General features: G+C 32.5%; 6 protein-coding genes and 1 pseudogene across 9 annotated transcripts; 3 read left to right on the top strand and 4 right to left on the bottom strand.

Annotated features, from left to right (window-relative positions):
• The first annotated feature begins 1243 nt into the window (after positions 1–1243).
• On the top strand, positions 1244–9859 carry LOC107362789 (potassium voltage-gated channel protein Shaker-like). 4 transcript variants are annotated; one of them, XM_015929922.2, is made up of 5 exons: positions 4514–5092; positions 5324–5382; positions 6133–6369; positions 8317–8851; positions 9048–9859. In XM_015929922.2, the coding sequence occupies exons 2-5, from the start codon at positions 5339–5341 to the stop codon at positions 9807–9809; spliced, it is 1578 nt and encodes a 525-aa protein (XP_015785408.1). In that variant the 5' UTR covers positions 4514–5092; positions 5324–5338; the 3' UTR covers positions 9810–9859. The 4 variants fall into 4 exon arrangements, with proteins under 4 accessions (XP_015785406.1, XP_015785408.1, XP_015785407.1 ...); XM_015929920.3 differs by lacking the exons at positions 4514–5092; positions 5324–5382 and adding an exon at positions 1244–1621; XM_015929921.3 differs by lacking the exon at positions 5324–5382.
• Positions 9860–12009, bottom strand: park (E3 ubiquitin-protein ligase parkin). The gene has a single exon (XM_015929923.3). The coding sequence runs from the start codon at positions 11434–11436 to the stop codon at positions 9994–9996; it is 1443 nt and encodes a 480-aa protein (XP_015785409.2). The 5' UTR covers positions 11437–12009; the 3' UTR covers positions 9860–9993.
• A 114-nt stretch (positions 12010–12123) lies between these two features.
• Positions 12124–12789, top strand: Roc1a (Regulator of cullins 1a). The gene is made up of 2 exons (XM_015929244.3): positions 12124–12279; positions 12362–12789. Exon 2 carries the CDS (start codon positions 12372–12374, stop codon positions 12729–12731), a length of 360 nt encoding a protein of 119 aa, XP_015784730.1. The 5' UTR covers positions 12124–12279; positions 12362–12371; the 3' UTR covers positions 12732–12789.
• Positions 12790–13404: 615 nt separating this feature from the next.
• On the bottom strand, positions 13405–13872 carry LOC107362268 (small ribosomal subunit protein eS28). Its single transcript, XM_089270463.1, has 2 exons — positions 13761–13872; positions 13405–13678 (listed from the first exon to the last, which is right to left on the bottom strand). The coding sequence occupies exon 2, from the start codon at positions 13668–13670 to the stop codon at positions 13476–13478; it is 195 nt and encodes a 64-aa protein (XP_089126589.1). The 5' UTR covers positions 13671–13678; positions 13761–13872; the 3' UTR covers positions 13405–13475.
• A 322-nt stretch (positions 13873–14194) lies between these two features.
• Positions 14195–16107, top strand: LOC112538882 (N-acetylgalactosaminyltransferase 7 pseudogene; annotated as a pseudogene).
• A 116-nt stretch (positions 16108–16223) lies between these two features.
• On the bottom strand, positions 16224–18865 carry LOC107362175 (uncharacterized). Its single transcript, XM_015929193.3, has 4 exons — positions 17941–18865; positions 17111–17773; positions 16740–16999; positions 16224–16681 (listed from the first exon to the last, which is right to left on the bottom strand). Exons 1-4 carry the CDS (start codon positions 18737–18739, stop codon positions 16427–16429), a joined length of 1977 nt encoding a protein of 658 aa, XP_015784679.2. The 5' UTR covers positions 18740–18865; the 3' UTR covers positions 16224–16426.
• A 1033-nt stretch (positions 18866–19898) lies between these two features.
• LOC107362176 (uncharacterized) lies at positions 19899–23568 on the bottom strand. Its single transcript, XM_025160920.2, has 4 exons — positions 22619–23568; positions 21480–22134; positions 21109–21359; positions 19899–21036 (listed from the first exon to the last, which is right to left on the bottom strand). The coding sequence occupies exons 1-4, from the start codon at positions 23483–23485 to the stop codon at positions 20785–20787; spliced, it is 2025 nt and encodes a 674-aa protein (XP_025016688.2). The 5' UTR covers positions 23486–23568; the 3' UTR covers positions 19899–20784.
• Positions 23569–24924: the final 1356 nt, after the last annotated feature.

The raw sequence follows: 24924 nt of genomic DNA, 5'->3' as shown, positions 1-24924 counted from the left end.
TACAGGGAAAAAAGGTTGATCGATTTTTTAATAGCTTTATCTTTCGTTTACAAGTAATCACATTGAAAATTTAATAATTGAATATATTAGGGGTATCAAGAAGTTCTGTCGTTTTTTTAACCAGTGACTTTTACTTCGATTTTGAATAAGTTTTACTTATTCGATCGACTCAATAATTTACGGGATACAAGAGCAACAGTTTAGGTGCATGTAGGTTATTTTTTGACTCAATCAGAGTTAATTTACTATAATTATTTAGCTAATCAATATGTGCTATTTTAAGTAGCAATTTGATGACACCAGAACTGGTTGATATTTATAATGAAAAAATTAAAATTAAAATCAAAAATCAACATCAATCGAAAGCTTGAGGTCCATGTAATTACTGAGCAAAATTTGAATTTTCTAATCACAACCATTATTTAATTAAAAGTTCAAAAAAACTCATTTTTTTGATCATTTTCTATGGGACTTTGCAATAGGATTTTGAATCAAATTGCAAAAAAAGTTGAAAATAACCTTTCTATGGAAATTTAATGTTAATCAAATTTTTACTTATAATTTTATAATTAAATAATGGTTGTGATTAGAAAATTCAAATTTTGCTCAGTAACTACATGGACCTCAAGCTTTCGATTAATGTTGATTTTTGATTTAAATTTTGAATTGTTCATTATAAATATCAACCAGTTCTGGTGTCTGCAAATTGCTACTTAAATTAGCACATATTGATTGGCTAATTAACTATAGTAAATTAACTCTGATTGAGTCAAAAAATGGCCCACATGAACTTATACTAATACTCTTGTATTCCTAAAATTATTGAGTCAATTGAATAATCAGAACTAATTTAAAATCGTAGCTAAATCATCAGTGAAAAAAACGACAGAACTTTTTGATACCCCTAATAATTAAACGACTCTATGTGACCTGAATAAATAAATAGCATAAAGCCTACAATGTAAGCTCATTTGACAGTCTTTGGAGCGATTATTATCAGGAAAGAGCTTGAATAAATTTCATCCTTGATTTTCAACCTGAATGAAAACTCAATTTTTAGCTTGACAATTCATTGAGCTTTTTAGCCAGCAAAAGAGTGTACATTCAGTGAATCTGATAATTTATGGGAATGTAAATGCAACACTCATTGTACTGATTCAAATCACTCGACCGTTTTGTTTTTTATTGTATTATTTTGTTTTCCTAAACATTTCATCTGATTAATAACGATAAATCTATGGGTGATAATGATGATAACAATGAGGTTGGGACAAAACTGTAAAAAAATGGTCGACTGAAAAGGGAAGTGAGGAGTGAGTAATTGTAAACTGGTGATTGTGGTCAATAAATGACACCAAAATTGTTATTGTCAGTCCATTAGTCCTTTTTATGCAAGTAATGTTGTTTAATTGGCGAGTGTGAAAAGTTTCCATTACGTTGCATTAAATGGTAAGTTGAAAGTCGGTAAAATCATGGCTATGGCTGGTAGGATCGGAACCATCGGTGGAATGGGCGGAGGTGGAGGTGGCACTGGTGGCCCTGGCTCTGGAGTAAGTCCATGGGATAAGCTTATGGAGCAACACAGAGACAAACAGATTCAAATTGCTGCTAAGGATAGTAAGTAAGTTTCCAATTGTTACCGTCTTGCACTTAAAGTGAGGACAAAAAATTAGTTAGAATGAGCTTTTGGACAGAAAGTTGAACCCTTATTCAATATTTATTACAAATTGTAGCTGATTGTGAACGTAAAATATTAGATATGTTTATTGCAGTTACAAAAATTTAATTGTTAACACACATATTGATCATGTTATAAGATTACCGAAACTTTAATCCGAAAGTTAATCCGTTTCGGTTCATTTTTATTTGAATCATTCCATTCATATGCATTTATTGCTTTCATAAGAATAATTATCAAGCTATAAACCGAGCGATCCAAGATGTAAATTGTCCTTCTTTTAGTTTACTTAACCATAAAATAACACTACTTTTAGGGAATTTATTGATCGATTTTGCACTGTTTACTGTTTGTAATGAATTGATATTGAGTATTCAGCAATTACGTGATTATTAAATTGGTTGGTTTGATGCTCGAATTTGATACTAAACTAACCCATAATCGATACAAATGAAACAACCTCATAAAACATAATGCAGTCTTCAATAGCTTACACCAATTTCATTTAGCTAACCCAAAACAACCAGAAAACTAAACAATTAACCAAGAAGAGTGGAAGATGTTTTACTGAAAAGAGACAGTGAACACAATTTTCTTATTGATGCACGATTGTAAGGACATGAAAACTGAGTCGATTAGTGGGTTTAAAAAGTTTCTTGGATCAACAGTTTTCGAGAATATCGAGTCCAAACTTGAAACTTCGATCGCGTTTTATTCCATTATGGAAGTAAATTTTTTCATAAAAGCTCATTTTAACGATGTAAAATTTGACGGTCAATCAGAAAACGCACTTGTTTCGAGGAATAAAAATCCCCGTTTTCTAAAAAACAGATCAGTTCGATTTTGATTTAAACGTGTCGCATTTCGTGATTGTAACAGTTAGAGACCTGAAACTTAACAATTGTCGATAAAATTTGATGGTACACATCAAGTATCTAACGCTTTTTTCAATGTATCAATGGTTCTCTTTATTTCGGCCATTAACCCAAAAACTTTAGTCCTCAATATTTCGAGAATAATAGTCCCTACAAGCATTATTCTTTGACCAAACATTAGCTATTATTATGGACCATGATATATTGTCAATTTAAATTATTTGATATCTTACCAAATAAGTTATGGCATTTTGCTACTTATGTTATCAGATTTGAAACTTTGTTTATAAAAGTTAACCCGAATCTTAGATGATAGAAAGATAATCCTTATTTATTGAATTGGCGCAGATTCCATTGGGTATTCAGTCATATCAAGTTATATCCCATAATAAAGTCTAATATTTGGTCATAGAATGATGACTGTAGGAGCTACCGTTCTCGAAATATCGAGGACTAAAGTTATTGGGTAAACGGCCAAAATCAAGAGAACTATCGATAAGTTTGGAAAATCTTTAGATACTTGATGTGACCCATCAAATTTTATCAACAAATAATAAGTTTCAGTTCTCTAACTCTTACAATCACGAAATGCGACACGTTTAAATTAAAATCTAACTGATCTGTTTTATGGAAAACGGGAAGTTTTTATTCCCGAAATAAGTGCGTGTTCTGGTACATCATCAAAATTTACATCTTTAACATGTACTTTTATGAAAAAATCTACTACCATAATGGAATGAAACGCGATCGGAGTTTCAAATTTGGACTCCATTTTCTCGAAAACTGTTGATCGAAGAATCTTTTTAAAACCACTAATGGACTCATTTTATGCTTATACAAAACCATCAAGTCTCAAATTCCAGCTGGAAAGTCAAAGTTTTCAGCAATACCGCTTAACATACTCTAGGTTAAAATCATTGGTTTTACTTGATTTATTACAATGCATTTAAGCTAAGCATTAGTTTTAAGCAATGAAATCCTTCACAATAAGAGTCAGTCTTGAGTTAATTTTGCAGTATCGTCCTTTCGCTCATATTTAGTTTCATAGACGTAGAACATGAGGAAACTGCGATCTTAAAGGTACTCTTATTTCTTGTTAATAAATATGGTAGAAATCTTTGATTTTGCTACTTCTACAGTATTTTTGCTAACAAGTATCGGTCTGATTGGATACTAGCCCTAAATGAATTGGTTTTTGACATCTAATTTGCCATTTGCTAATACAAGCCAACAGTGTCTAAATCGGAAAGAATTTAATTGCTACCCGTTTTCACTCATTTGTTCAAGCTTGTCTAAATTCGTGCCTTTTACAATTGTGTTAGTTGTGTCATCTAGTTACAATCCCAAAAGATGTAACTATCAAATAGATGGACTGTTTAATAAATGGACAATAAAAATGAACACGATTTTCGCAGATCAACAGAACCATCAAATTAGTCAAATAATCAAGTTTACATGATTGAAGATATAACAATTAAGTTGCTTGAAATTGCGATTCACATAAGTACGACTTTAGTAAGGAAATATTGTTAATGGTGCTTTTAAGGTAACAAAATATCTGTTTAGTTAAACAATATACAAAAATTACCTGCAAATGGGTAAAAATATGTAAAAATATGAAAAGCATGAGTCAATAGAGAGATTTACAAAGAAAGTTAACATTGGAGATGAGCGTAAAGGTAAAGAGTTTCCATGGTTAGCTGGTTAATTTTATACCGGTAATGATTTTTTTCATGGGTTTATTATTGATTTTGTGATACATACACATAATAGATATACAGGTAGATTGATGAAATAAATATAAAGAAATATATGTGACAATAATATGGAGTACAATAAAACAGAAGCAGAAATGAAAATGGACTCAATTCGAGTTTATTTACTTTAACAGTTGATCGATCAATATCCATTTTTTGATATGTAACCTTAAAGTTATTAGATTCAATACTTTCCTCCTCCTAACCTACCTTTACCTCCTCCACCTTAACAACCTCTTCCTACTCCTCCTTCACGATCATCCACCTTCCCACCCTGTGGTTAGTCAGTCTTGAAAATGATTAAAGACGACGCTAATCAAAATACACCGGAATACACCGAACAAAACATGTTGGCCTGACTCGGCCATGGCTTCAACTGTTTAACTTGATTTTAAATCATTATTGTATTTTGTTTAGCCTTTTAGGGCTAAACAAGTAACATAAAGCAGATTAACCTGGATTAAACCAGGATTATTGTTTTAATTGTGGTCAAAATATTTATTTTATGCGCTTCTAATTCTGGTTAATCTCATTTGGCTTACGGCTTTCGCTTCAAAATTTTGATTTTGTGTACTTCCATTTTATTTTGCCCATTGAATTTGATTTAATTTATGCCTAAAATTGTTGTTACATTTAACTAATTGTTCACTAATGTGTTGTAAATGGTTTAAAGTGTTTTACTAATTGTGCTTTATTAACTGATATTCATGTACATTAGTTAGTGAAATGAGCTGCAGTGTTTACAGTGGAGCTTGTCAACAGACTATTCAACTTAGACACGGGTTAGTATAGTTTATTAAATTTAAACTTTGCTTGCTTGGTTAATTTTAATTGTAAATTGTGATCCCTAAGTTAGTTCATCTTCATTGTCAAACCGTTTAATCAGTGTCTTAATGTTGTGCACTTGTTGTAAAGTCAAGTCGAACCCACAGTTTGTCTTGTAAATGCATGCAATAGATGGATTATTTTCGTTTTTCATTAGATTTTTATATTTAATTTTTGCTTAACTTCAGGGTTAACATCAAATTATGACTACAATTACAACAATATGTTCATTACATGGACAAAAAGGGTTAGTATAATATGCATTTGTTTCATTTTAATGCAGACTTTCAACCATTTAAATCTATCCTCTGTTCAAAAGTCAGCATTTTCCAGTGTTTTGATGTTAGCATAATGTCTAAATTTTTAAAATATTCAATATAATTTTCATCATTAAAGGCATAATGTTCAGTGTGTGAAAATAATGTTTGTATTGATCAAAAATCATGAGAATTTAATAACAAATAAAAGGCTTGAAGATATGTTTTATTTTAATCTTGGATTAAACATGAGAAACTCAAGCTTAATGACACTAATAATGATGCTAAAAATTAACAGTATCATAATAAACTTTGTTGAAATCGTTTGTTTAAAAATTAAAATACGATGTCTATTGGAGTTAAAACAATGGATCGATCTCTGAATTGAAATAAACTAAAGCGTCCAAAAGAAACTCTTGTTAAAAATTAACCGAAGCTCGCAAGCCAAGAGTCTTTTATATCAAGCGAGTTTGATTTTCTCGTTATTAGCAGTTTCGAAGATAATCAGTGCTAATATAGTTATTCATTAATCATGGGTAACTTTAAAGTAGGCTCAAAATTGGACGCTTCGATGATGAGCATTCGATAGTTTATTATGGTACCTTAACTTTATTACGCTGCTACTTTCAAGCGTATGAGGATAACTTGGACTTTTTTCTCGATTTATTATTTTCATTGAATTATTACTCCTAATTAAAGGATGATCTTAGTTGATCGTGTCTTTCATTTTATTATTCCAGGTCATTTCCAAGGGTAACAACTACTGGTTATACTGAGATCGAGGCTAGAGAACGCATTGAGTCAACTTCGGCTGTCAATTTGAATGTCCAATATGAACGCTTTGTGCCTTTAAATCATAATCATCATCTCTGTGAACGGGTTACAATCAATGTGAGTGGTTCTCGCTTCGAAACACAATTAAGGACATTGTGTACCTTTCCAAATACTCTGCTAGGAGATCCAAGACGAAGAATAAGGTCAGTTAAGCTTATTATTAATAGATTTTAGTAATCAGGAAAAGGTTTTCTTGTGAATAGTTAAGAGTCCAGACTAGCTCAATAGAAAGGCTAATCAATCAAAATTATGTCAAGATGCTTCTGAAATCATCGATTATTAATTTAGTTCAGAACTAACAACAATCAGATTGATTTGAAACTTTGAGTCTCCAAAAACATAAAACACAGTCTTCAACAGCTTCAAATCATTTCATTTAGCTAACCTAAAACAACCAGGAAACTAAACAATTAACCAAGAAGAGTGGAAGATGTTTTACTGAAAAGAGACAGTTAACACAATTGTCATATTGATGCACGATTGTAAGGACATGAAAACTGAGTCGATTAGTGGGTTTAAAAAGTTTCTTGGATCAACAGTTTTCGAGAATATCGAGTCCAAACTTGAAACTTCGATCGCGTTTTATTCCATTATGGAAGTAAATTTTTTCATAAAAGCTCATTTTAACGATGTAAAATTTGACGGTCAATCAGAAAACGCACTTGTTTCGAGGAATAAAAATCCCCGTTTTCTAAAAAACAGATCAGTTCGATTTTGATTTAAACGTGTCGCATTTCGTGATTGTAACAGTTAGAGACCTGAAACTTAACAATTGTCGATAAAATTTGATGGTACACATCAAGTATCTAACGCTTTTTTCAATGTATCAATGGTTCTCTTTATTTCGGCCATTAACCCAAAAACTTTAGTCCTCAATATTTCGAGAACGACAGCAGCTACAAGCATCATTTCTTTACCAAACATTAGCTATTATTATTGGCTATGAACCATTATAACTAAAAGCCTAATAAAATCCAAGCTAATTCATTTAATAAGGAATATCTTTTCTTCGTCTAAAATTTGGGTTCCCTTTTACAAACAAAGTTTCAAATCTGATAACATAAGTAATAAAATACTATAACTTATTAGGTAGAATCTTGAATAATTTGATATGTCAATACATAATAGTCCAAAATGAAATCTAATGTTTGGTCAAAGAATGATAATGGCAGGCGCTGTTATTCTCGAAATATTGAGTACTAAAGTTTTCGGGTCAATGGCCAAAATCAAGAGAACTATCGATAAGTTAGAAAAATCGTTAGATACTTGATGGGTGCCATCAAATTTTATCGACAATTGATAAATTTCAGGTCTCTAACTGTTACAATCACGAAATGCGACACGTTTAAATCAAAATCGAACTTATCTGTTTTATAGAAAACGGGAAGTTTTGTTTCTCGAAATAAGTGCGTTTTCTGAGCAAACATCAGAATTGACATCTTATAAATGAAGTTTTATGAAAATATCTTCTACCATAGTGGAACAAAACGCGGTCGAAGTTTCAACTTTAGATTCAGTTTTCTCGAAAACTGTTGATCGAAGAAACTTTTTAAAACGACTAATGGACTCATTTCATGCCCCTACAAACCCAGCAAATCTCAAACCCAAACTCGAAAGTCGAAGTTTTCAGCAATACCACTTAACATTAGTTAGTTGCAAAGCATCGGTTTCATTAGATTTACAATGCATTTAAGCTAAGCATTAGTTTTAAGCAATGAAAGCCTTCACAATAAGAGTCAGTCTTAAGTTAATTTTGTAGTATCCTCATCTCGATCATATTTAGTTTTCATAGACATTAAACAATAGGAAACTGCGATCGTAACGGTGCTTTAATTTCTTGTTAAATGTCGAATATGGAAGAAATCTTTGATTTTGTTAGCTATGTCTGTCTACTAACAGTTAACAAGAAAAATCGGTTTGATTGACTGCTAGCTCTAAAATGAATTGGTTTTTGACAACTAATTAAACTTATTGAAAAATATTGATCCGACTTTCAATCAAACTTTTGTTGATTTTCTAAATTACTACATATTTTGTATATTAAATGGCAGCTTTTCAAATAATATTAATGGTTTGTTATTTTTCTTTAGATACTTCGACCCTCATCGGAATGAATATTTTTTTGACCGATGTCGAATAGCTTTTGAACCAATTCTGTATTACTATCAATCTAATGGTAAATTGAGGAGACCAATGAATGTACCTTTGGACATTTTCCTGGAAGAGATTCGCTTCTATCAATTGGGTTCTTTGGCAATTGACAAGTTTAAAGCTGAGGAAGGTTTTGCTCCTCGAAGTAAAGAAGCGCCTTTACCTAAAGGTGATTTCCAACGAAAACTGTGGCTTCTCTTTGAACATCCAGAGTCATCGCAAGGAGCTCGAGTTGTGGCAATTATTTCGGTTATTGTAATTATTGTTTCCATTGTAATCTTTTGCCTTGAAACTCTTCCACAATTTAAACATTACAAAATATTTAAAATTGGTAATTACACCAAAGTATGGGAAGACGATTCTCCAGCAATGACAGAACCTTTCTTTATCATTGAATCTTTCTGTATAATCTGGTTTTGCCTGGAACTTCTCATTCGACTCTGTACTTGTCCATCCAAAGCTAAATTTTTAAAGGTAATCCTCTCTTCTGTTACTATGTAATTACATTATAAACATAAATAGATAGTTTCTCTAGCAATGAGAAATATTCAATTCAGTTTATCATGGAAGGTTTCATTTTTGCATCAATTTATTGATTGGTTACAATATTGCTAGAAACTTATCGATCCAATAATTTAACTAATTGTTTATTTTTTCCTCTTTTCCCCAGAATATCATGAATACTATTGATGTTCTCTCCATTATTCCGTTCTTCATGACTCTTGCAACTGCCCTTAATGAAGAACCTGACCAACCCATGGACATCTATTCGCTTCACACGGAAAAGACTAGCTCAGGAACCAGTTTAGTTATTTTACGGGTGATACGATTGGTTCGTGTTTTCAGGATCTTCAAGTTGTCTCGTCATTCGAAAGGCCTTCAAATACTTGGAATGACACTGAAATCTTCAATGAGAGAATTGGCTTTGCTCATGTTTTTCCTTCTCATTGGAGTCATACTTTTCTCATCAGCAGTTTATTATGCTGAAGCAGGCCACGAAAAATCAAACTTCAAGTCAATCCCTGATGCCTTTTGGTGGGCCGTTGTCACAATGACTACTGTAGGTTATGGTGATATCGTTCCCCTTGGATTTTGGGGTAAAATGGTTGGTTCCCTTTGTGCCATTGCTGGGGTTCTAACCCTTGCCCTTCCGGTTCCAGTAATTGTTTCTAATTTCAATTTCTTTTACAACCGAGAGATGAGGTCAGAAGATTTGGAAACTCCAATTAATGTGCGGCACGTTAAAAGTTGTCCATTTTTACCTTCAATGATTAATCATAGCTCATTGGAGACCAGTTTGGCTTCTTTATCTTCTGAGAATTGCTCACTAATTGATTGTAGACTCGATAATTCTGTAAACAAAGGTAACTGTGATCATATTTTTAAGCAAAATGACCTCAAATTAATACAACCCAAGAAAAATGTGTCATGAAAATTGTCGTTAAATAGGTTAAGAAAATAAAATATTGAGCGATAGCGAAATTACTTGAAAAATTAATTATTTTAATAAATTAACAGAAATTAATGATACACAAAAATTTACAAAAATTTAGTTAACAAAGTTGTGAGCCTTATGAAAAGACAGGCCATCTGTTTGAGTAAAGGAGGCTTGAATGTTAATCAAACCAATGGTCGGCCATACAGTCAGTGGTCCAGCCACTGTGACAAATCCAACACCAATCGTAGTTACATTTACATATCATATGCATACAACCATCACTCCTCTCTGTCGGTACTCCACATTTTGGACATGGTTTGGATATCATCGCAATGGTTCGCAAACTTTCTTCGTTATCCCAACGCGATCGATCGTGGTCTTGAGCAATTTGTCCTAAAGGAGGTTGATTCGAGTCTTGAGAGCTATTAGAAGGTTTATAAGTATCACGGCAATTCCCTTGATGGAATAAAGATTTACACTTTAAACAGATCCATGAATTACAAAAATGACAAGTTATCACATTAGACTCGACTGGGATTTTCATTTCTACCATAATTCCAGCGCCACATCCAATTTGAGGACAGAAGAACCCATTAGATGCTAAGAGATATTCTTCGGCTCCAAAAGTTTTGTACCGTTCATAATTAGTTGGACCAAGAATTTGGAAAATATGAGTTTCTCGGATTGATGAGCGAGGGCAACGAATTGGACATGAAATTGTGTAGCCAAATTCATTGTCCAAAATGAACCTTTTCTCATTCAATAGTGAAAGACAATAATTATTGAAGCACATTAAACAAATTGTGTGTCCGTCAACGCAAGGAAAAACGAGAACGATTGAGCATACATCGGTACAGGCAAGACATGAAGCTTGACGAGAGTTATATCGAATGATTGGCAAAACAATTGATGAAAAGGTAGAGTTGGGGTGAGTGTCAGAGGCACATTTGAAATAAAATTCTGCCTTCGATCCATCACAGTTTGGCGAATGACATGTTCCATTGATAGTACCCGGTACAAGAACATCGTCCCATTGAGATGGATCTTTGGCTAGTACCAATGACCCTTCTTTACATTTGAAGCATCGCACTCGGCATTTACCAGGTCTAATGTCCTTACATTGATCACAGAAAACAAAAAAATGGTTTCGTTGAATTTTGTAAGACTTCGTGAGGTCATCTTCATTTTGACTTGAAACAAAATTTGATGTTACTATTAGATCACCAGGTTTTGATTCACCATTAAACTTTTCATTTTTACTGGCAACACTAATTATATGAACAACACTGTGTTCGCCGAACCCGCAGTTATCCAAAATGATTGAGTCTGATAATTTTTTTCCAGCAAATATCACTGATACATCAGCACTTGTTAAACTGACAGATTGAGCTGCAGAAGTTGTCTGTAGGCTCTCAACAATTTTATCCTTCAATTGTCTCACTGACCATTGGCGCGATACTTGCAAATTGAGGAATAGATTTTTAGGAACCAGTTTGACAGTCAATGGGAATGTTTCCTCATCTTCCATGTTGAGATCTTTGTTTTGATTTGGCCAGAAAACAGAAACTATACGAATTAAATTGTTAGCAAATTTTGATAAGGTCGAAATAAGCCAAGACATAACGAGAAATGTAGTTAAGCCAATAGCAAGACAACTTTATGTCCAGCTGAACCATAAGCGACCGGTTTGTGGAGTTTTAAACCAAATTTATTTACCAAAAGAGAGTCATCCATGGTTCTTTATTAAGGAGCAATTAACACAGAAGCAAGGTGAAAGAGAACATAAATTAAATGTTTTGAGTCTAAAGGAAAAAAGTCAATTGATTATAAAAGTAAAGAAAACAGGACTTGATAGAGAAGACACAATGGGACAGTAAATTACAAGGCCACTATCGATATCACTATAAATATTTAAACCTTTGATAACTTTATTTTAATATTAACATAGAAACAATGTCGTTTTAAAGACCTTTAAAAGAACAAATGTAAACAAGAGAGAAAAGATAAACATTTCTGTTATTATTCTGCGCGCTATTATTTGAATCCATGAGCTTGGAGTTAAAATTTATTTATTTCTTATTGGATTAAAGGTGTGAAGCAGAACAAAATTGAATTAGTTTTAACATAATTTAGAGTAGACAAGTTCATGGATATAATATGAAAGAAATTTTTTTTTCAATTGAATATTTAGTTTTGTTTTATTGAATTTAATAAATGAAAGATTTCGCATTTATGATCATTATTGAGATACACCTTTAGTATTTCATATTAGGCGGTTTTCATTTGTAGTTACTAAGAGATGGCGTTTATGTTATTTAACAGCAGTTTTGTATTTTTGAAAAGCATCTTTGCTATCCTTAGTTTTCCTTAAACAATCAGTTCAATTATTAATTCAAGTTATCGCCCTCAACTTAATTGTAATTAGATCCGGCTTCATTTTTAACTACTATCTTGTCTCCTTAAGGTAAGTGACTTATTGAGCCTTTTAAATTTTGTCTAGAAAGTAATTGTTTTTGTGAACCCTTTTTTGTCGATTTTTAATTTAGGTTTTTCATTATGGGTGATATCGAAGATGATATGGAGATTGAAAGGAGTGAAGTTAATAATGAACTACCCAGCAGTTCAACTTCATCGTCTGGTGGTAAAAAACGTTTCGAGGTTAAAAAGTGGAGCGCTGTAGCTTTATGGGCTTGGGACATTGTCGTTGATAATTGTGCTATTTGCCGTAATCATATCATGGATCTCTGTATAGAATGTCAAGCTAATCAAGCCTCAGCTACTTCACAGGAATGTACAGTAGCTTGGGGAGTTTGTAATCATGCTTTCCACTTTCACTGTATCTCAAGATGGTTGAAAACAAGACAAGTTTGTCCATTGGATAATCGAGAATGGGAATTCCAAAAATATGGTCATTAGTGAATTTTTTAAATAATGTTGGCATCACGATTAAAAGCATTTTCTATTTAAGCGAAAATCATATTGATTTACTACCTTACTTTTTAACGGAATAATATTTACATTGAATTAGCATCGCAATATTGTTGATATTGTACTTTGATAATCTGATCAAGTCAAAAAGTGATCCAAATCTATGGCCAATCATGATCTTTTTATGTCATCTGAATTGATCTTCTACTCTATTGGTTTAAAAATGATTACTTTTTTTGCTTTCTATTGAGCTCCAGAATTATCTTTCATATTGAAGACCCTTTCAGTTTCAGCTCATTGTTTTTGCTTTCTTATTTTATATCATCTCAGAAATTTAAATTTTTAGTTGATATTTTCAAAGTGTGTTACTTATTACTTAAACCATCCATCGGCTACACAATTAAAACCATATGATTTACAGTAAAATCATGATAATACTCATGATAATGGCATTTTTATTTTACTTTATTTTTTGACCTAAAATAGCTTCAAACTTTTTAGTTATTGAATAGCTTATCCCAAATAAAGTTAGCAGCGATTATAATGACGAATGAGCTTTTAAGAAATTTAACTTTCGCCTTCTGACCAGATTCACACAATTTTCAGAATTTACAGACTTGAACTTCTGACGACGGTTTGATTAAAAAAGAGACTAATGAAATTGTTAACAGATCACATTAACTTTATTAAGTCTGAAAAGGTGGATTACATGGACAGGATACAACACACTGTTTACCTCAATCTTCTAGCTTCTCTTTCAGATTCTAAAAGAGTAAGAATGTCACCTTCTCTGACAGGTCCTTTTACATTCCTTATGATACTTCGATTATTCTCGTCCAAAAATTCAACCCGAACTTGGGTACATTGTCCTTGGGATCCGGTTCTTCCCAAAACTTTAGTAACACGAGCAAGTTTCACTTTATCCATGTTTCAATCTAACCAGAGAAACACATTGCAAAAAAAGTATTAGTCAGACAATTCAAGAAGTAGGTATGAAGCACAAAGCAAGACACTTACCTTAAATTATAACCTTTGGAAATTTAATAAATAAACTGATCAATTGACTTGACAATTAAGCACGACTAAACTCAAAATTTCTCAATTTATTCCTCCGCAAAGAGTTGTCTTTTACAAGCGTTGCCAAATGAGACTTGCTTGATTTCATTTTCCGTTTCCTATAAAATCACCAAGGCGACGCTTATACTCAAATAAAGCATACCGCCACTTTTGAATACTTGTTACAATTTTAACAATTAAAAAATGTTTACATAATTTATGGTAATTATGTTTTTGCTAGAGCGTAAAAAATTTAGTGATAGCTGGTTAAATTGTATGCCTCGGGATAGTTTATCTTTTAAAGATTCTTTACAATATGACAAAATGACCGATGTCGAATAGCTTTTGAACCAATACTTTACTACTATCAATCTAATGGTAAATTGAGGAGACCAATGAATGTACCTTTGGACATTTTCCTGGAAGAGATTCGCTTCTATCAATTGGGTTCTTTGGCAATTGACAAGTTTAAAGCTGAGGAAGGTTTTGCTCCTCGAAGTAAAGAAGCGCCTTTACCTAAAGGTGATTTCCAACGAAAACTGTGGCTTCTCTTTGAACATCCAGAGTCATCACAAGGAGCTCGAGTTGTGGCAATTATTTCGGTTATTGTAATTATTGTTTCCATTGTAATCTTTTGCCTTGAAACTCTTCCACAATTTAAACATTACAAAATATTTAAAATTGGTAATTACACCAAAGTATGGGAAGACGATTCTCCAGCAATGACAGAACCTTTCTTTATCATTGAATCTTTCTGTATAATCTGGTTTTGCCTGGAACTTCTCATTCGACTCTGTACTTGTCCATCCAAAGCTAAATTTTTAAAGGTAATCCTCTCTTCTGTTACTATGTACCAACATTACCAAGGAATCTAGGAATGGGGAATGTATTATAAAGAAATCGAACTGGATATGGATAAACATTTGAAACACACAAAGTCAGTGAACCTTGCGAAGCTTCAACTCACGCTGGTGGTCTTTTCGCCATTGCCAAAGATTATTTTCTAGAGCTTGGAACTTATGATCCTGGTTTACTTGTGTGGGGTGGAGAAAATTTTGAACTCTCTCTCAAGGTTTGGCAATGTGGGGGCAACCTTTTGTGGGTCCCTTGTTCTCGAGTTGGTCATGTTTACCGACCTTTCATGCCTTACTCATTTGGATCTTTAGCAAATAAACGGAAAGGTCCTCTCATCATTACCAATTACAAGAGAGTCATTGAAGTTTGGTGGGATCAACAATTTAAAGACTATTTCTACACTCGTGAACCTTTGGCTACATTTTATGATCCAGGAGATTTTTCTGCCCAGTTGGCAATTAAAGATAAACTTCAATGTAAATCCTTTAAATGGTTCATGGATCGTATTGGCCATGTTGTCTATAAACATTTCCCTCCATTGCCCAAGAATGTCCATTGGGGCGAAATCAGGAATAAAGTAAATAATAAATGTCTCGATACTGGTTCATCAGCACCGCCGAGAACTGTTCATTTGTCTCAGTGTCATTCTTCTGGTGGCAACCAACTGTTCTGACTCAATGAAGAAAGACAAGTTGGTGTTGGTGAAAGGTGCATTGACGCTGATAATCATAAGATGAGTCTAATATATTGTAAATTAGGATCTGTTGAAGGTCCTTGGTCATATGGTGAACATACTCAACAAATGGTGCATACATCTTCAACAACATCGAAATGTCTACAGTTCTTTAAAAGTGATTCTAGCGTTAAATTGGCTACATGTGATCCAAATGACGATTTACAAAAATGGATTTGGTCAAAGATTACTTCTTTCGTCAGTCAAAATGAAGATTAATAATTTATATCTATCAACAGTTATACAACGTTTTTATAACATAATATTTGATGAATTATTACTAAATCGAAGCGCTTGGTTTCAACAATGTAAACAAAGAAGCACAAAAATAACCAGCTATGGTTACAAAAATTCATCAACCAACGATTTAACCGAATCATTCCTATTAACTTTAAAATGAAACATTATGTGATCCTAACTATAAAGTGATCTAAACTCGTTTTAGATGGAATGGGATGTTCATATTTCTATTATTATCTGTGATGTGCCTTATGGATTTGTTTTATAAAACACCTTTCAATTCAATAGTTTTTCCGTCACATACAATGTGTCGAGAAAAAGGTTTCCTGATATTTCTTCCACTTTCCCATTACATGACGTTCTCATGCAAATTATACCAACATCTTGGATGAATAATCCGCTTGATACTGTAAATAGTTTGAATCATATTCTTTGCATTGAGTCACAAGTGCAAAAAAGAAACGAATATACTGAACGATAAGCTCTCGAATGAGCACAATAGTGGCTCAATCAAAAAATAGTATATTCGCATCATAAAATAAAGACGCAGTGAAGTCCATTTTTTACAGAAACCAAAAAACAGAAGATCGTCAAAATTCTGGTTAAAAGTCAATGATAAATTGCATAAAATTTGTTTAAAATACAAAATAAAACATTGTTAATAAATTACCGATATATTTAAGCTCTTTCTATACTAAAAACGACTGTAACAACTCCATGATGCTATTATAATAGGTGGATTCAATGTAAGGTAGTGCAACTAGAAATTTAGACACAATGTAATAAGTGAAATATTGAGTCATTTGGACTGTTTCTTTTTTCGGCAGTAACAAAATTTCTGAAGGACTCTATCTTTAATGCACAATGATTGATAATAATAGGCATCGAGTCTGGAAACATCTCCTTCGAGCATCCAATCATCAATACCTGAGTTGTCCAACTTCGTTGTATTTTTTAAGTAAAGCTGCGCTTGAAAAAGTGCATTCGAAGGATTGGCGGTTATAGTTACTTCAACACGATTGCTTGCATTGAGTTGCTCAGGTAATCGAACCATCTATAAAATTAAAAGATAAATATTAAAATTGAATTAAGTGTTTTTCAAAGGTACTCACTTTGACACTATGAATATCTTTGAGAGAAAGCTCATGACAGATATTATTTGACTTTGATAAAGCTTGATTGAGTCGAGTGATTAAGGCAGTCGATACTGTTTGAGCCAATGATGAATTCACAGGGAAACTTTGTTTCTTTATACATAAACAAAACTCCAAAGGGATCAAACCATCTTGACAGGTTCTATCTAAAGGAACTTCTTCCCGCCAAACAGAGTAACCGGTACGTTTAGAAGAAGGAACAATTGGTTCATAGTTACCTAAAAAGCAAGGTAAAAACGCAGTGTTTGTTATTATTATGGCAGATATTAATTATCAAGTGAACAAATATTCAGAGATGATTTAATTATCTACATGAATAGTATGATTACCTGAAACAATGTCTTTCAACATTTCCCTAACATCTAACCAAGTAGTTAATTTTTTCTCGTTCATCTTTAAATAATAAGCCAAATGTTGATGCTTATGTGATAATTGAGGAGGAATGTGAATATTAAATAGAGGCATTCGAGTTTCGATTTGCCCATATTCTGTCCTAAATAAAGGTCCAAAACGATTTCCATGATCTCCCATGATTACAAAAACAGTGTTTTCAAGTATATGGCGGTAAGAATTGATGAAATCAGCAATATATTGATCAATGAGCTGAGCATTATTAAAGTCATTATGGGTAACTTGAATGTTAAAAGACCAAAGAAAGAACGGTTGCTTCGTTTTGGTGACTTTGTTCAGAAATTGTTTGATTTGTTTCAACCAATAAATTATTTTAGGCTTTTGTTTGTAACAGAATCTATGAAACTCGTTCGATTGATCATTTTTAATGGACAACCAATAAGGTCTCGGGTACCAATCGGTTGGAGCTTTTTTGAATCCTAAACCCATGCGATTGAATAATGCGTATTTCGGACCATCTTCAATATAACCAGTTGTATAGTTTTGTCTTTTGAAATCATCCCAAATGAATGAAACATCATCATATGGACCTCTATTTACATCGAAATTGAAAGGCCATTCTTCATAATAGGGTCGATATCCTAAATATTATTAAAATTGTGTTAGTACAAGACTGAGAAATGAATATCAATATGGTCAATGTAAAGAAGAAACAAGTCAAAGGTAAATAGTTACTAGTACATGAACATTACAAACACAAGATGCTGTTGAAACGTTATGGAATATGAAAGGTTAAAAATCCATTTACCTGATAAAAGGGGCATCATGTTTGGGAAAGTATTATCAGCCATTTTGTTTAATCCTCGAAGAATGAAATTATTAGACAACTTCGATAATGCTTCTTTCGTTTTAACCATGAATCGATTGAAATTGAGGAAAGACATTGATTCTATGACAAGAAACATCACAGATTGCTTATTTACATCTGGTGTTGGATAATTATTAATCATCGAATGATCTTTGTTATTGGAAGATGTGGCATCTGCATGGGAAGGAACTCGACTTGGCCACGAATGGATGTTACTATAAACTAATGAACCCGAACGATTGCATTGGATGTTAACAAACTCAGCTCCAATTTTTTCCAAATCTAATTTATAACCAATTATCGGTCTCTTTTCCAAATATTGAATTCTGTTATCATCAATACCTTCACGATCAAATGGTTGATACATGCACTTGAATGCTTTCTCATATCCACGAATCTGGATTATCCGTACAATTGGATCAAAGTCATTCATATAAGATAAGGATTGTCCTTGATAAAGATTGTAAAGAAAATTAAAAATTCCATCCTCTGATTTTCCACAAGTTATCGTTCGGCCTAATTTCTTGATGAAACCTTTAATCATTGGATCATGAGGATCCATATTGTGCGGAAGATCACATAGCATGGAGTTGGACTCATACCAATCATCACGATTTTCGTATACATTTTCATGATCAATTTTGGTAGATTTTCCGATAAACTGTAATTCATAAATAATGTAAAACAACCAGAAACTGATTAAAACAAATATTATGCATTTCATGGACTTTAATCTCATCGTAAAGAACCTTGTTTATCAGAAGTAATAACATGGAAATAAGAAATATGAAACACTTTGAAAATGAGTTAACTATTGGATATTCTAAATTATTCATCCGGATAACACTAACAATGTAAGATAATGAAATTTTTTCTGTAGAGATGGAAAGCAATACTTGAAAATACTATTTGATACAATTTATATTTATTCAGCCGAATGGTGTGATCTAGTCAATGATTATTTATTTACCAAGTTGGTTCTGGAAATGGTGTACAATATATTAATACATGTAAAAGAAATGTTAAAGGAACTGAATGGTCATTCGAAAGTCTAGTTTTGGGTAAGTATTAGGTAACGGTCAGTTAATCATGCCTAGTTAAAGTTGAAATGAAAATAGGCGATACTAATTATAAAGTGATCTGAACTTGTTTTAGATGGAATGGGATGTTCATCTTTCTATTATTATCTGTGATGTGCCTTATGGATTTGTTTTATAAAATTGAGATAATATCTCACACATTACAAATACAATGTTGAGAAAAAGGTTTTCAATATTGTTTCCACTTTTTCATTACATTACAATCTCATACAAATTATACAAACATCTTGGATGAATAAAGAGAAGGGTTTCATAAAGTTGTGAGACGGATGAGTACTAACATGAGTAGGGAAAAATGAACTTAATATATTTTTTAAATGCAAAATAACATGAGAAACTCGGAGGTAATAACTGTCGAGTAGAAAGCACATTACGTCTCAACTGTAAATTCAATTCGTTGTCATGTAAAATGATTAATATGATGCGAGAAAAATTATCTTAAGCATGAACGGAAATCAAATCTATTGGTTTTGGGTATCATGAAGTTAGAGAGTCAACTTTTAATTTCAGCCTCGCACCTCTGCATAATTGTCGAGGTTAAAGCTTAATAAATATAATTTACATAAAACAATCAGACGAATTTGACATTTTCCGTATTGTGAGAGCTGTTGATGGTTCAAGGAGATAGCAACACCAATGACACATAAAATAACTTGCCAATAAGTCATCTTTTCAGTTCTGGTTAAACAATTAACATTTACGGAAAGTTGCTATAATTGAATATTTAAGCCATAATATGAAGGCTGGAAAAATATCTAATCATCACCTCGAATAATTTTCGAGGTAATAGCTTAATGATTAAAACAATTTACATAGGCTAATATTTATTTTGACTGATTCATAAAATTTGACATTTGCCGTGTTTTGAGAGCTGTCGATGGTTCAAGGAAATGCAAAACACCGATGAGACATTAAATAACTTGTCAATAAGCCATGCTAATAAATTTGACTTTATGAATGTTTACAAAAGCTATTTTCTCCTCCTGCTCGGTATGGAATGGCCAGCTCTCCTATCCGGATCACACAAGTGGGTTGACATGACCCTCCAGTTGGGAAAACGCATGCGATTTTTCACATTTCGTGACACACACAGTTCTTTTTCTTCCATTTTCCTTCGAATCGAGGATAAAAATTGATTCATTCTAAACAAATGTATGATATTTCTTTGGTTACCATGTACTAGGTGTTCAAACGGGTAGGTCAAAAAGTAAACGGCTATATCTTTAGAACGGATTTGTTTATTGATCTGAAAATTTGTATATAAATAGATTTTTATCGGGAATTAATGATATGTGTGCTCGAAATACCCTCACCTTTTTACAATTAACGCTATCAGACGATTTTCAAAAATACAGCTATAAATTTTTGACAAGTTTCCATTGAAATGTTATAATCCCATTATAAACTGCTTTTTCGAGTCGGGTGAGCGCTTTTGTTTCGCTTCTAAATACTCTGTCTTTTAGACATTCTCAAATTCCTAGTAAAGCTAATTAATATAAAATTAAAATGACCACGATAGTGCACCTATTTCTCGAGATATAAAGACCCAAAGTTTAACCTACCCGTTTGAACACCTGTTAACTGCTCTGATACTTGCTTTATAGATTGGGACGATTATTAGCAAACTTCATTTTAATCAATTGAAATTAAGTACCGAACGGTATTTTTGTTAGAGTTATAGACATCAGGGCTGTATACCTTCACGGCAGTAACAGTATTTCCGAAGAACTCTATCGTTGATGCATAATGATTGATTACCATAGAAATCGAGTCTCGAAACATCTCCTTCAAGCATCCAATCATCAATACCTGAGTTGTCCAAATTTGTTGTATTTTTTAAATAAAGCAACGCTTGAAAAGTTCCATTGGAAGGATTAGCGGATAGAGTAACTTCAACACGATTACTTGGATTGAGTTCTCCAGGTAATCGAGCAACCTGTGAATTCGTAATAAATATAAAAATTATATGAAATTGTAACAAACATGTAAGTGTACAGTTGTTACTCACTTCGGCATTATAAATATCTTTGAGAAAAAGCTCATGACAGAGATCGATTAGCTCTGATAAAGCTTGATTGAGTCGAGCGACTAACGCAGTCGATACTATTTGAGCTAATTGTGAATCAACCGGGAAATTGTGTCTTTTTAAACATAAACAGTACTCTACGGGAATCAAGGCGTCTTTGCAGGTTCTATCTAAAGGAACTTCTTCTCGCCAAACAGAGTAAGCGGCACGTTTAGATGGATGAACGATTGGTTAATAGTTACCTAAAAAGTAAAATAAAGACGCATTGGTTGTAGTTATTATGGCAGATATTAATTATCAAGTGAACAAATATTCAGAGATGATATAATTATCTTAATATATCTTGTGATTACCTGAAACAATGTCTTTCAACATTTCCCTAACATCTAACCAAGTAGTTAACCTTTTCTCGTTCATCTTTAAATAATAACCCAAATGTTTATGCTTTTTAAGTAATTGAGAAGGAACGTGAATATTAAAAAGTGGCATTCTAGTCTCGATTTGTCCATATCCTGTCATGAATAAAGGTCCATAACGATTGCCGTGATCTCCCATGATTACAAAGACAGTTTTTTCAAGTATTTGGCGGTAAGAATTGATGAAATCAGCAATATATTGATCAACAAGTTGCACGTCATTGAAATCATCATGTGTAACTTGAATGTAAAAAGACCAAAGAAAGAACGGTTGCTTCGTTCTGCTCACTTTGTTCAGGAATTGTTTGATTTGTTTCAACCAATAAATTATTTTAGGTTTCTGTTTGTAGCAAAGTGAACGCTCTTGGTCACTTTGATCATAATCCATCTTCATCCAATAAGGTCTTGGATACCAATCAGTCGGAGGCTTTTTAAATCCTTTAGCTAAGTAATTGAATAACGCAAATTCGGGATGATCTTCAATATAGCCAGTTGTATAGTTTTGTTTTTTGAAATCATTCCAAATGAATTGAATAAGGACCTTTACCAACTTTAAATTTAAACGGCCATTCTCCATAATAGGGTCGATATCCTAAAAATAACAAAAAAAGTGGTGAAAAAATGAATGAAAAATCTGACAACATTAAAAGCATAAAGGATCATAATCTGGTAATTACTGTTAAAATTCGATCTGTTCACGCGTCTAGCCAATTGACTGATAAAGAAATCCAAATATAAAGTGTGATACTCTTTCTATTGTAAAATTTGATTTTGTATCGAAACAAAATGAATACATACATGGTATTATTATTATATCTAAAATAAATATACAAACATCATCGATAATAATCTTGAATTTGACTCCTTTAGCTGTAGTGATCTTTCATTTCATTATTGTAATCATCTTATCGTATTGTCTCATATAAAACTATTTCTGTACCAAACACCATTAGGTTGGAATTTGATTCTGGTTTGAATGTTGATTATTTTTATGGCATTTGTTTTATTTCTTTAGAAATTAGTTTATCCCCTGGTCAAACAGGTTGCTGACAAAAAAGGCTTTCTTATACATTTACGAATTTAACAATGTAAAAATGCATTTGAAACGAATGGGATATAAAGGTTAGAAGCAAAAAGAAAACAAATTTACCTGATAAAAGTGGCATCATGTTCGGAAAAGAATTATCAGCCATTTTGTTTAATCCTCTAAGAATGAAATTATTAGACAACTTTGATAATGCTTCTTTCGTTTTAACCATGAATCGATTAAAATTGAGGAGAGACATTGATTCTAGGACAAGAATCATTACTGATTGCTTATTTACATCTGGTGTTGGATAATCATTAATAGTCAAATGATCTTTGTTATTGGAAGATGTAGCATCTGCATGGGAAGGAACTCGACTTGGCCACGAATGGATGTTACTATAAACTAATGCACCTGAGAGATAGCATTCGATACTAACAAACTCTACTCCAATTTTTTCCAAATCTAATTCATAACCAATTATCGGTCTTTTTTCCAAATATTGAATTCTGTTATCATCAATACCTTCACGATCAAATGGCTCATACATACAATTGAATGCTTTTCCCGGAATCCGCATCATGCGTACAATTGGATCAAAATCATTCATATAAGATAAGGATTGTCCTTGGTAAAGATTGTAAAGCGAGTTAAAACTTGCATTCTCTGGTTTTTCACACGTTATCGTTGTGTTCAACTTCTTGATGAAACCTTTAATCATTGGATCATAAGGATCCATGCAAAGTGGAAGATCACACATCGTAGAGTTGGTCTCGTACCAGTCATCATGCTGTCTGTATACATTTTCATGGCCAATTTTGGTAGATTTTCCGATAAAATGCAATTCACAAATCATGTGAAACAACAAGAAACAAAATAAAACAAATATTATGCATTTCATGGATTTAAATCGCATCTTACAGAACCTTGTTTATCGGATGTAATAACATGAAAATAAGAAATGTGAAACACTTTGAAAATGAATTAACTATTAGATATCTAAATTATTCATCCGGATAACACTAAGATAATGATTTTTTTGCTGAAACGGAGAGCTTTATTTGAACATATTTATCTGGTACAATTGATGCATGTATTTATTCAGCCGAATGACGTGACCTAGTTAATGATAGTTATTTATTTATAAGATTGGTTTTGGAAATCAATATACATGTAAAAGAAATGATAAAAGAAGTGAATGCTCGTTCAAAAGTCTAGTATTTGGTCAGTAAGTAATTTAACAGAATCATAGCTGATTAAAGTTGCAATACAAATAGGCGATACTAATTATAAAGTGATCTAAACTTGTTTTAGATGGAATGAGATGTTAATCTTTCTATTATTATATTTGATGTGTCTTATGGATTTGTTTTATCGAGCAAAATGCCTTTAGATAGATTTTTTAAATGAAAAATAGCATGAGAAACACAGATTTGAATCACTTTCGAGTAAAAACACTTCATCATTTCTCAATTGTAGCTCAATCTGTTGTCATATAAAATGATTGATACATGTATGATGTTAGGAAAGAAAATAGTAAGCATGAACGAAAAGCAAAGGAGGGTCTCTAAAAATCTTCACTTTTTTATCTTTATTAGTTAAGGTCTCAACTTTTTTTATGGGAATAGATACAATAATGAGGACCACAAAAATCTTGTTCATTTTTTTCTGAGATAATCCGTTTTTGAGATTTTTAAGGTCAAAGTGCTTTCGGTCCTGCTGCAGGCCATACCATTGCATATTATGTTATCATATTTTAGGTTCTTGTAGCATATATTTGTGACAATTGATCAGTGTTATTGAAAGTTTTCTTATCACTACGAATGCTGAGATATTTGAGTTCGAAAAAATTTCGTACAAAACCGCCGGTTGGGCTCAGGTCTTATAATATCCCTCTCTTGCTTTGTGAAAATGATGAACTCATTATTGCTCACAAAAATGATTGAAAGAATTTTGATTTTCTATTAAAACTGCCGAAATAACTCTGATTGAATTAGACGCTAAAATCCATGTTAAAGCCCATAGTAAAAAATAAAAGTACTCAGAATCAAACCATTTTTCATATTTTTATACTTTTTGATATGTTCAACTCAAATCTGAAGTCACTTCGCTGATATGATCAGCAGATACTCGTATAATTGTGCTTGACTACAAATGTTTGTCTTAAACTAACTTTTCATTGCATGTACTCAGATCAATTCAGAATCAATATTCACAATGCTGAGAGCCCAGAATTTCCGAAATCGACCTTAATGACCCCTATAGAGGTCAAAAAAGAAAACGACCTTGGACGACCTTCAAACTTCATTTTTAGTATCTGGCAATTTTTTGTACGCTGCAACTTGAACATCAAGT

This window comes from Tetranychus urticae, chromosome 1, assembly GCF_039701765.1.
Source record: "Tetranychus urticae isolate SD_2017Ah chromosome 1, NJAU_TeUrti_SD_1.0, whole genome shotgun sequence".
In the NCBI taxonomy this organism is placed as follows: Eukaryota; Metazoa; Arthropoda; class Arachnida; order Trombidiformes; family Tetranychidae; genus Tetranychus; species Tetranychus urticae.
The sequence above is the reverse complement of the archived record's forward strand: the minus strand, read 5'-3'. Positions and strand labels throughout refer to the sequence as shown.

What these genes read in the sequence shown, in the direction of transcription:
- LOC107362789 (XM_015929920.3), top strand. Translation starts at nt 1,473, where the DNA reads ATGGCTATGGCTGGTAGGATCGGAACCATCGGTGGAATGGGCGGAGGT. An exon ending in ATTGCTGCTAAGGATAGTAA is followed by an intron (nt 1,622 to 6,132) that starts GTAAGTTTCCAA and finishes TTATTATTCCAG; the next exon opens with GTCATTTCCAAGGGTAACAA. An exon ending in CCAAAGCTAAATTTTTAAAG is followed by an intron (nt 8,852 to 9,047) that starts GTAATCCTCTCT and finishes TCTTTTCCCCAG; the next exon opens with AATATCATGAATACTATTGA.
- park (XM_015929923.3), bottom strand. Translation starts at nt 11,436, where the DNA reads ATGTCTTGGCTTATTTCGACCTTATCAAAATTTGCTAACAATTTAATT.
- Roc1a (XM_015929244.3), top strand. Translation starts at nt 12,372, where the DNA reads ATGGGTGATATCGAAGATGATATGGAGATTGAAAGGAGTGAAGTTAAT.
- LOC107362268 (XM_089270463.1), bottom strand. Translation starts at nt 13,670, where the DNA reads ATGGATAAAGTGAAACTTGCTCGTGTTACTAAAGTTTTGGGAAGAACC.
- LOC107362175 (XM_015929193.3), bottom strand. Translation starts at nt 18,739, where the DNA reads ATGAGATTAAAGTCCATGAAATGCATAATATTTGTTTTAATCAGTTTC. An exon ending in CATGATGCCCCTTTTATCAG is followed by an intron (nt 17,774 to 17,940) that starts GTAAATGGATTT and finishes AATAATATTTAG; the next exon opens with GATATCGACCCTATTATGAA. An exon ending in GTTGAAAGACATTGTTTCAG is followed by an intron (nt 17,000 to 17,110) that starts GTAATCATACTA and finishes CTTGCTTTTTAG; the next exon opens with GTAACTATGAACCAATTGTT.
- LOC107362176 (XM_025160920.2), bottom strand. Translation starts at nt 23,485, where the DNA reads ATGCGATTTAAATCCATGAAATGCATAATATTTGTTTTATTTTGTTTC. An exon ending in ATTTTTACATTGTTAAATTC is followed by an intron (nt 22,135 to 22,618) that starts GTAAATGTATAA and finishes TGTTATTTTTAG; the next exon opens with GATATCGACCCTATTATGGA. An exon ending in AAGATATTTATAATGCCGAA is followed by an intron (nt 21,037 to 21,108) that starts GTGAGTAACAAC and finishes ACGAATTCACAG; the next exon opens with GTTGCTCGATTACCTGGAGA.